An 11,337-nucleotide genomic window follows, 5' to 3' on the forward strand; every position below is an offset into this window, starting at 1 on the left:
TTTGGGTTCCCGATCAGGGTGGATAACCAAGATGGTTTTTTCGAATCAGCCTGCCGGAACGACTTGATGGACCCTCCATTTATGGTCTGCACCTGCTTCCTTTACCAAACTACCTGCCTTTGGAGCTTTTACAGGCCCCAATTTGAGATACATATTTCTATTCATTCTGGTTCCAGCTGGGTCCGCACAGTAATAATAATTTTTACGTTCGCTCCCATCCAAGTTATAGGGATAGATATTATAGAAACCGTTCGTCTTTTTTGGCAAAATTATCAAGAATTTCGTCCGTTGAACTTTGTCCAAGCAGTTTCCATTTTATGTGCAAAACCTGAAAGACTTATAACATACTTTCATTCATTGTTGGCGATGAATAAATCAACTACAGCTCTTTAGTAAAGCGAAAAAACCGCGTGCAGGAATTCGGTGGGCGTAAATCTACCGGCCGATTACTCAACAATCAACATTACTCACTTACCTACATTATTTATTTAAAAGCTTGAGATTGGAAGTTACTGGCTGGAGAGAATTAAATGCAATTATTTATTTACTGGTGGAGAATGTAGTGAAACTGATTTCAACTATTTATTATTCAATATGTACAATTGGAGAACTCGTTAAGATGCAGAGTGGTATCGGATGATTCCTAGAACGCCATTAATTCGACGTTTTGATGTGTAATCCAAGGAACTTGGACACAGAAAATGATCTTTTCTTGAACACAATTTAAAAAACTTCTATTTTCAATTTGTTCATATATGGAATCTAAGCAGAATCTAAGTAGCAGATTTGGATTAATTTTCTGCAATGCACATATAGTTCTTTTTGCGAAGTTGCAAATTAGATATGCTAATACAAAATTAATAAATTTTAAACCACGTAACTTAATGCTTAACACCGTTAACGGTGTTTTGTTCTTCAAAAGCTCGAGCAATTGAGATGCAAACTAAAAATTAGCGCGAAAGGTGACAACATTATTAGTGAAAACTTGTTTGATGTTTGTTCCGCTGATTTAAATTACAATGTTTCCTACCAGGGTTTAATAAATCACAATCTTCCTTCGTGTATATGAGCAAAAGTAAATTATTTTTTCGGACTTGAAAAAATAATTTCGTGTCGCACGTGATGTACGGTGCATCTCTTTGAACGATTTCTTCAGATCGAACTAAAATTAAAAAGAATATATAGAGGCAACCATCAGCAAAATAATATTTAATATACAACCAACAAACCTTAAAATTTTCATATTTATTTCCGCTGTAATTGACAAAATTAAAATCGATATGCTTCTTTATCAGACGTAGTAGAACGTAGAACTATTCACAACTTATTCTCGACGATTAAAATTTTTGTTTGAAGATTTTTTTGTTTTTTCACACGAAAACGAAGATCAACGGATTCATCGAAAATTTGATTTTTTTTTAAGAATCCATATGAATCCAGTAAGTAATTCGACAAACGAGAGAACACTACAAGTAGCCAAGGACTTTTGAATATGGACTGATTATTCCTCGAATTTTCTAAAAAGGTATGCAATAATATATTAAGCAATTTAACGCTACGAAAAACTTGAACGCCTCAGCTAAAAGTTGATAATGATGGCGTAATCGAAAAAATCTTCCACTTCGTAATTATCTTCTCAAGCTCCATTTTATATGAGCTGATCCAACATTTTGATCGTTTGGGCCAGTAAAAATTAATAGTAGGTTATAAGCCGCAAAGCGCCCAATCTAGTTGAATAAAACAGTCATTTTGGAGACAAAATAGACACATTTATCAAGTCAGTATCTAATCAGTAATTAACAGTTAAAAAAAACGATGGCAATGTCTTCGGTTTCCAGGCTTACGCAAAGCATTTGATACTCTTTTCAAGTAACGAAAGGCTATTGGCAAAGTGCATTTCTTTGGCTTCTCTTAAAATGCCGTTGATATTTTCAGGTCGTTCCGCATAAACGCGACGCTTGTGTAAAAACTCATATACAAAAACATAAATAAAATACTTCAATGGAAAACGGTTCTCATTAGCATAGATGAAAAGTACTAACATTTTAGTAAAAAGTTGAGGAAGGAATAATACAAAATTTCAATGTCTGGTGGTTCAAGAGTTATCTAAAAAAATGTGATTCCATTGGAGCTCTTTAGCTCGTACCTTAGAAGAAGAGGCTTATACGTTTTTTTTATATAAACATGTATTTTTCACATCCTTGAGATTTTTCACATCCTTGAGATTTTTCAAATTTTTCCGGACGATTGATGAGCAAATTCCAAGTGGAACTTTTAAAAAATACAAAATTGACCTTTGAAGACTTACGAGAATTAGATTATATCTTATTTAATCATTGTTTTATTTCTTTCTCCATTTTCTCGTATTAACAAAACTTCGAATTATCTAATTCTAGACTTACTTACGTATTTTTTATTTAATTTTAGCATTTTTGAAATTAATTTTCACACAGTGTCTCACAGAGTAAGACTTATTAGTTACGTTAAGACTTAGAGTTATCTATATGTATTTATATAGCTTACTTGCGTATGAGAACAAGAGTTTATTTTTATAAGCAAATGTGCACAAAATTAAGTGAGCGTTTGAACTTATTCTGAAGTCGCCATTACTTAAATTGTGTACTTATTTCGTGCGTCCTTTTTATATTGTAATTTGCCCCAATTTATATATAAAATGTAATTAAAAAGAGACAAAAACTCCATAGTCGCACTTTCTGAATAATAATACCTACACACACAATGCCTATTAAATAGCTAAATTTTATTTAGGAACATTCAAAAACATAATTTCGTCGACCTTTCTTGTGGTCTCTAACCCAAACTAAATAATTATTTGCATTTTGAAAATTAGTGTTTGTAAATGATTGCATATTAGTAATAAAAAGTTTGTTGTTAATTCAAATATTTCAAATCCAGAGCGCCAGACAATCATAAATATAAATAGCATCAAGCCGTTTGTCTGAAAAACTACGACGATTTGGGCGATCTTTGTTTAAGCTTTTTTAATTTAAAAAGCTGGGCTATTCGTTATAATAAATATAGCGCGCTATTTTATGAACCTGTACTTTATATTTCCCATCACTAACACAGAGTAACAACCGTTTTTTCCTTTCTAAATTTTATTTGGTTTTCCTAAATATATCATCGTTTCCAGTTCAACTGACTTAAATTCTGATTAATTCACTTTTCGCTTCACTTATCATTGACTCAACTGAGATTTGAGATTGAGCGGCTCAAATAATTTTAAAGTCTTGCGCGTGATTCTCATTTCTCACAGATTCTTATCGAAAAGAAACATTGTTCGTGCGTTCTTCTTTTAAGAAGTTATTACGCAAATTAGTCCTTTAAGTTCTATGTTTCAATTTCATATTTTGATACGTAGCTTTGCTGAAATACATGGAATGTGTCGACAAACTTGCAGGAAGTTGGCCTGCGCACATCTGGAGATTTGCTTATTGTTCTTTGACAAGACGTTGGATGAGTGGTCTTACTAATTCCCAAGCCCCAAAAGACGCATGGTTGCAGTTTGAGAGCCATACAAGGGTTTCCGCTCCCATTGTATTACCCTACATTACAGTCAGATGTATTATCTCGACCAACCACCTGATCAATTACTCATACTTCATGCTGGTTGTACCCGAAGTAGTACGTATTTTTTGCCTGAAAACAGTTTGCGCATTTGCTTTACATCTGGGCTCTTCGCCAGTTCCGAAACGCTTCAGTAAGATCCTTTTAAACAATTTTCAATGAATTTGGATACACGATTCAAGGCCCCTAGATAAGTCAGTGAATCACCGAATTCCCACCAAACTGGATTGGTTTGCGGGCTTGTCCTTGGTAAAAAAAATGTAAGAGTGCTTTTTACTGCTTGAAAAAGCTAATGCAAATGCCTACTGCCAACCAACAAATCGCCTAACTAACGGAGCCGAGCAGGTTAATTCAATATTGTCTTGCTGTATGGTTTTAAAAACGTTTCTGGTTCCATAAAAGCGCATTTTCCCCTGCACTGATCTACTAGAACCACGGGTTCGCTGAAACCAGATCTAGGCACATCTCTAAAAATGCATGTGCCGCATTTTTGCACGTAGATACCCGCTGCCGGCATTCACTTGCCCATGGAACCCAATATTTATTCTCTCAAGTGGCAAACGTCCACTTTCCTTGATGGTACCCAGAAATCGGGGCTGTGAGTGTAAACCGACACCATCTCCACCAGAGACACGGGATAACTATATATAAAAAATGAAAAGAAATATTATTTCTTGTCTCTGATCTCCACTATGACGAATTCTCGCCTTGCATTGTTTCACCCTAGGACGAAGCATTTCTGTTGGATTTGCTGCCTACATAAATCAGCTTGCAAATTATTACGTTTCACCATTCAGACATTTGCATGCGGGCATGTAGGATTCAACTGACCGTGAACCTTATAAGGAGTCTGTGGCTAATCTTTTCAAAACACTCAACTTTGCCTGGTTGTACGCGACAACGTTTTCATTTATTATTTCATCACGTTCCTGGAATTTACTTCTGTGTCAGTTTATTCGAATATTTTACCATCTGATATGGCAAACCTTCATTACACGATTCATTAAATGAAATTGCCAATCAAACAGGAAAGGGGTAGTCGGTCGAGCGACCGTTACAAGGGGAAGTAGGGGCGATTGAAGAGCAGCTGTGGGGACACAGTCGCGTGCTTCCACTAAAAGCTTCCATTTTTGCGGCGGCTTTTATGACGCAAATGAACCAACTAGATCGAAAAAATCACTTGCAAATTAACTAGAAAAAATATCAATCTTTAACTCTCAGTGATGGTAATCAATGCTCGCTAAATGAATACAAAATATTCAGTCGAAGATGGACGATTGGTATGCGAAACCACCTCCAAAATCACACACAGAAAAACACCGTCATCATAACATTGTTCTGAAAAAGCCTTGTTGCTCGAACAAGGTACATTTCCAAGTTGAATGGATTCCTCATACAAAATTCAATACATGACTAAGATTGACGCGCCTATTTTACAAATGGAAAGAGCGCTTCTCTGGTGTCAATTCAAATTAGGCACTGTTGGGAATGATAAAGTTTTATGGACAAAGCCTTTCGTGTTAAAGAGCACCATTATGGGTTCCCTAGCGTCATGAAGTGTTTAAAAAAACAAGGCTGCGAGAATACGTGCAATATGGACCCTTTTAACATTCATGTATTTCCAAACAATTTGATTTGAAAAAAAATTATTTTGCTGAAACGTTTAGAAAAAAAAATGGTTGACATTGTGAAGGTAATATTAAAATTCAAGAAACAATAAAGTCAAACACTGACTAGTTGAACAGCACGAAACTTTCCAGAAGTGCATTTTTTGCTCAGGATTCAACTTTCTGATATTTGAAACGTCGTAGGTAACAGTACAAGTTTTATAGTAAAAGTTGGGCAAATTGCCAACGATTATAGGACACTTAAATAATTAGTTTTCACTTACGTGAAAACTATCTTTTCACCGCTTAAAATCAATTTTTTGCAGTTTGTAACTCGTCATGTTTGAAATGCATTTGTCGTCCAACTGGGCTTTGAATTCAATTGACGATATCTCAAAAATACATAAGTGCAGGATAAAACCATTTTGAATATATTTGCACAGGTATTATTTTTGTAGCACACTATTTTCATAGAGATTTTTATTATAGGTACAGATATTTAGAATCATGGGCAATTTTATGCAACGGTTTGAAAAATGTTTAATGCTTTATTTAATTTAAGTAATGAGTCAAAACTAGACACTTTTAAAAACGCAAAAAAAACGTATTTCCACTACGCATTAACTAGAATAGGTTCTCTTGCTCTCATAAAGTAAAAAAATTGTGCACGGTTTTGCAAATAATGTCTAATTACAAAGTTTTATGGTGCCGTTCTCATCAAAATATGTCATTGATACAAGAAGTATTGAGGAATAAAAAATATTTGTGATGCTCCATATATTTTTTAAATTATTATTTCTTCCAAACAAAACAGCATAATAGATTTTGATCACAGTGCCAAAAAATATTAATATCCTTTAATCGTTTCTGATAAGGCAACGCGTAACAGCAAAGCCGCTATAGGAGCATTAGAAAATACTGATAGATCTGTAATCCTTTCAAAGCTTATCCAGTTTTGTAACGATGCAGTGTTTACATCGAATATTAGGATTAAAAAACTATAATAAAAAGCATCGTTATAAATTCTGATGATCGTTTTATCATTAATTCCTATTTATGGATGTTTTAATCAAACTGTTTATTTAAGTTTGTTTTTGTTGATATAGCTACAATTTTTATGATTAATTTGAAACTAATCACTATTAATCAACCACAACATATTAATTTGAAAGTTTCGTTTTTAAAATTCTCCTTTCTGTTGTGGCTTCTTTTATAATTAAATTATGCTGATCCTAGCAGAAACGATACTACGTCTTATTTTATAAGAATAGTCGGCATAAGGGGTCATATACACGTTAGTGGTACATACGTTTATGTGAGAGGCAAGACGATTTGATCTTGGAAACGAAATAATATTTAAAGTTTATGAATTTGAAATTAAATTTGTTCTTCTCAAATGCTGCATCTGAGGTTTTTTTAAAGTTGACCAAACTAGAACTCCGATAAAACTGCTTCGTACATGCCGTATTTTATGAAATATGTTTATTATTGATTAATAAAAAATCAAGGGTATTCAAACAATGTCAATTTCAGATTTCAGTGTTACCATTTAAACGAGTATTTAAGTAAATTTGTAATTAAATAAAATGCCGTTAAATGATTGCACACTTGTTCCAAATTACTGTAAATTTGCAACGTAATTCTAGGATACTGATTATAATGATAAGTTGGTGTTAGTCCACTAGACCGATGTGAAAATAACCATTAATTCCTCTTTCACGACATGACAATGAATTATCTTTACAGCTGAGATAAAAGTGTCGACTTAATAATTAAGAGTGCTATTATTACTTGCGCAAATTATGAAAGATATATTTGCTATTTAATATTATTTATTGCACGACTATATCTATCAGTAAATAATTTATACATGGGGTTTATGGATACAGTCGTTTTTTCACTCAAGTTACTTATAACTACATAGAACACTTTTTTCATTAATTTAAAGACAAAAGCCTTCTTCATAAACAGTGTGCACGGTGTAAGCGTTAAGATATATCTAGGTGGTATTGGTATTGGAAGCCCTACCTCTGCTTCCGTTTGGTCAGAGCTAGAGCGTAGTTCATCTTGTTCCAAAATGTCCACAAAATCTGAGTAAAATAATTAAAAAAATATACTTTTGGTGACCCATGCTTTCTTTGGTAAGTCATCGGTTCATTTCCGAAAAGCGAGGCTCTTGAACAAAGCATAATTGTAATTCGCTCTTTGCTCATTCTTCAACTTGGTGCTGATTTATTGATCAGAAAGCGTCATTTGAGGGAGTAATTTCCAAAAAACTTTTGTCTGTATCATAGATTTGATGCATCAACTGCATTTCCCAGACTTTGTTTTGAAATAGTTCTTAGGGCTGAACGGCTCTTTCGCCACTTGATAATTTTTCGCCTGTGATGGATAGTTATCGAATCCCATTTCGGTTTTTCAATTTATAAAGCCGCCCAGCACTCGCTTTAGACTCATCATAAGTTTGATTATAAAAAAATGGGCTTTTTTTATTGCAATTTCTCCTGAAATTGGAACAGACATTTTGAAAATAAAGTTCGGGCTATAGCGGCAGCGAAAATATTATATATTCTTCTTTTAATTCTGAAAAAGTTTTCATTAATTATTCAATTGGTTTGAAATTCTAACACAATTTTCCCTACTTAATACGTTTTTAGTTTCTCTACGCAGATTCGAACCGTCGGTGCATATTTTTCTATAGAATCTCATAAGTTTTACGGTAAGTACCTACTGAATATTTTTTTAACGAAACATCTGACTCAGAATCAGCAAATTATGCTTTCGTTGTTGTTAATTAATTCATTTTTACAAATTAATTCACAATAATAATTATTTTGGATTTTGTTAGTCCATGAAAGTCTCCATTAATAATTTTGAATTACGAAACAATTTCGATGTTCGTATTTTCAAAAACTTTAGATTTTTAATTACCTAAGTGACCATTATTAAGATCATATTGATTTGAATGTGTTTACTTCATTATTAATATTTAATTTTACGCCTTATTTAAGCAAGACTTCCAAGACCATAAATGTCGAAAACTTTCGCACACTCAAAAAATCTACCCCAACTTGTATTTCGTATCAGAGATTATATTTAAATAGTGTTGTACTTAGATTGCTGGTGACCGTAATAAAAAATTATGATTTTATTAAATTTTTTTTGTATACCTATTTGATGTTTGGGGGATTCTGGTGTAAACATTGATATACACTTGACTTAGGCTTCAGAGAAGCTATGAATTTACGTGTTAAAGTTACTGAATTTCAACATGTTTTATTTAATAAGTATTTTTAGTGGCCCCTTCTTAGTTTGTTTGAAAAGGACTATTAAATAATCTCGAGTAGTAAGTAACCGATTTCTTGATTAAACACTATCAGCATTAGTCGATAATTGAATAGTCTGGCGCCTAGGCAGCCAGAGGCTAAAAAATGCACCTACTTTTTGAAATTCCAAGACATCAAGAGCAGAAGCAAGGTGAATAAACTGTAGGTAGGTATCATACATGAACTTAGTGATTTCTTGAGACATTCTGAAGGTGGCAAAACTGACTATAAATTGCATCCCAAGTAGGTTGCGATAAAGCAAATTTAAAGGCCAAATATCATGATTTAATTGATCTGATTCATGTTTAAAGCCCATGAGTGGGGTTTTAAAAGCCTACCATGGACGCTGCTGTCCCATCTTACCTGTCAGGTAACCAATAAATCTAACCTTACTAATGGTAAATACAAACAAAACTTACCTTGCCCGTAGCTTTTTTGTATCGTAGGGTAGCTTCCCTGATAAGATCCCTTACTAGAATATCGCCATCACCACACGGCACCACCACTCGCACATTTCCAAAACACACAGTTACCTTCATTTTCGAAAAAAAAACAACTACTTCTTATAGTGGCTGGATGACGCCATCCTGCAGGTAAAACGCACTAAAACCACCTGCAAACTACTGTTTACTATTTAGGCCGTTCCGCCGGCAATTCGTTATCACTGAAACGTACAGTTGTTTCAACGTTTTTCGGCCACTTTTCGAAATCAACAGACGGCGACAACCAAACACGGTTTCCGTTTGTTTAGTTGTTTGGAAACTGAAAAAGTTTAAACGAGTTTTCCCCCACCACTGTTCCGCATTTCAAATGTCAACTATGATTGGAATGTTGGCCCTCTATCGCACAGGTAGGGTAACACGACCGGAATTTGACCAGTTGAAGGTCCTACACAGTTGTCACGTTTATATCTGAAGATTTGTTTTTGTTTGTTTTTTCATAATTTACAAATGGATTTATACAGAGTGTTATTTAAGTGTGTAGCCAAACTTTAAAAGGCGATTTTGGCAAGGAATCTTCAAATGGTAAGTTCAGGTGAGAATTTGTCTGAAAATTGTTTTTTTTCAGTTGTATATTGGAGTGTTAAATAATAGTTATGTATTAGTTTTATGTTCATTTGCAACTGAATAAGCGAAGTTTATAATAAATTATTTGAAAACTCATCACTTCCATTCCTCTGACGACTGTCGAGTTTGTTAAAAAAATGTGTTTTTTTAATTTTGACTGAATTTTTTTACTTTGTTTTTGACTCAAAAACGTTCTATTTTGTAGAGTTTTACTTAAAAATACTGTCGATCTGGATGTCTTTTACGCGAAAAATTACAAGATTGTATATTTATAGCTTTGTAGGAAGTTTTTCGGAACAAAAACGAAAGTAAATGTATCCCATATTTTGCCGGAAACCATTAAGGTTTTCGCAATAACCGATCACAGAACTAAAAAAGATTATCTTGATAAAACGGCCAGAAAGCAAAAGTTTCCAAAAAATTATTTGGAAAATTCGCCACCCTCATCGCTCTGAAGATTTTTCAAGTTTCTTTAACATTTCAGGTCATTCCAGTTTTAGCAAAGTTTCTATTCAGCAATTATTGCTACGCCGAAAACGTATTATTTTTAGTTTTACTTGAAATATTGACAATTTTCAGGTATTTTCTCTGAAAATTATAAATTTAATTTTATTGAAACACTCGGCTTCTGAATAGCGTTGTAAATTTTTTTCTGGAACCTTTTGAAGCTTCGAATTTTGGACAAAACCCTAACAATTTTTTTTTAGATTTTTTCTATATATAAAATATTTTCCCGAACAGAACAAGTGAAAATTTATAATCAATTATTCGGAAAACTAGTCACTTTTGTTGCTGTGAATAATTTTATTTATTTAAATTTCGGTTTCTTCACTTTAACGTCACTATTTCTAAACAAAAATCTCTCTAAACAGAACAACGCGTTTTTTTCGTACCGTTTTACTGTAAAATACTGGCAAACTGAGTCTTTTATGCAAAAAAGTTTAAAGATGGATTTTACAAGAAGACATCGTGTTTACAGTTTGGACTTCTTTATCGTCTTTTTCGAATACCCATTTACCTTCGAATTTGAGACAAAATCGAAACAGAATTATCTTGTTTTTTTTTTGACAAAATTTTAATTTCCTCAAAAAACAATCAGAGACTCGCCACCCTCATCGCTCTGAAATTTTTTAGTTTCTTCAAAATTTCCAGATTTTTCCGCGTTTTAGACCAAGAAGTGTCAATCAATCGTATACGCAAAAGTATGTTGATGGCTTTTTTTTGTTAGATGTTAAAATTCCGTGATCGGCAATGAATTATAACTCATTAACCATTAAGTTAAAAGTAATTAACTCGGAGAGCGGCAACAACTCCAAAGCTCAACACAGTGTTATCAATTTTGCGCCATATATATATTTACTATTATAAATACCACTGCCAAATTTGAACAATTTTGACAAAAATTTTACGAATTTTAAAAAAAAATTCTTTGTTGTTTTTAGCAACGGCTGTCTTGAAAAGTTGATTTCTGGACCTACACTGAACTAAAAACCTAAACAAAAAAATTGGTATTTTATCGAGCATAAAAGTTCTTATCGCTTCAAACTCCTTATAGTCAAACTGATGGAAATTTTAATTTCCTGAGCTGGAAAAAATGGAAAATTTCATGACTGCAAATAGCACCTGGGCCACATATTTTTTAAAATTTTAAATGATTACGTTATGCTACTTTTTCAATACTAAATTATAATTTTAAAAGTGACTTTTTTGTTGAATACTTAGTTTGATTTGGAAAATTTTTACACTTAT

At 33.1% G+C, this 11,337-nt stretch overlaps 1 protein-coding gene across 1 annotated transcript in view; it reads right to left on the reverse strand.

Moving 5' to 3' along the window:
- The window catches only part of LOC109539593 (partitioning defective 3 homolog), a 58,430-nt gene extending 49,103 nt beyond the window's left edge, over positions 1-9,327 (reverse strand). The window contains exon 1 of the mRNA XM_048666734.1: positions 8,941-9,327. Coding sequence (XP_048522691.1) covers positions 8,941-9,060 — 120 coding nt within the window. The 5' untranslated portion in view covers positions 9,061-9,327. The remainder of the gene's footprint in view (positions 1-8,940) is intronic.
- Between the last annotated feature and the right edge of the window lie 2,010 nt (positions 9,328-11,337).

The sequence above is a fragment of the Dendroctonus ponderosae genome, unplaced genomic scaffold (assembly GCF_020466585.1).
Source record: "Dendroctonus ponderosae isolate FM_Combo_2020 unplaced genomic scaffold, Dpon_F_20191213v2 Dpon_F_20191213_5, whole genome shotgun sequence".
NCBI classification, from domain to species: Eukaryota; Metazoa; Arthropoda; class Insecta; order Coleoptera; family Curculionidae; genus Dendroctonus; species Dendroctonus ponderosae.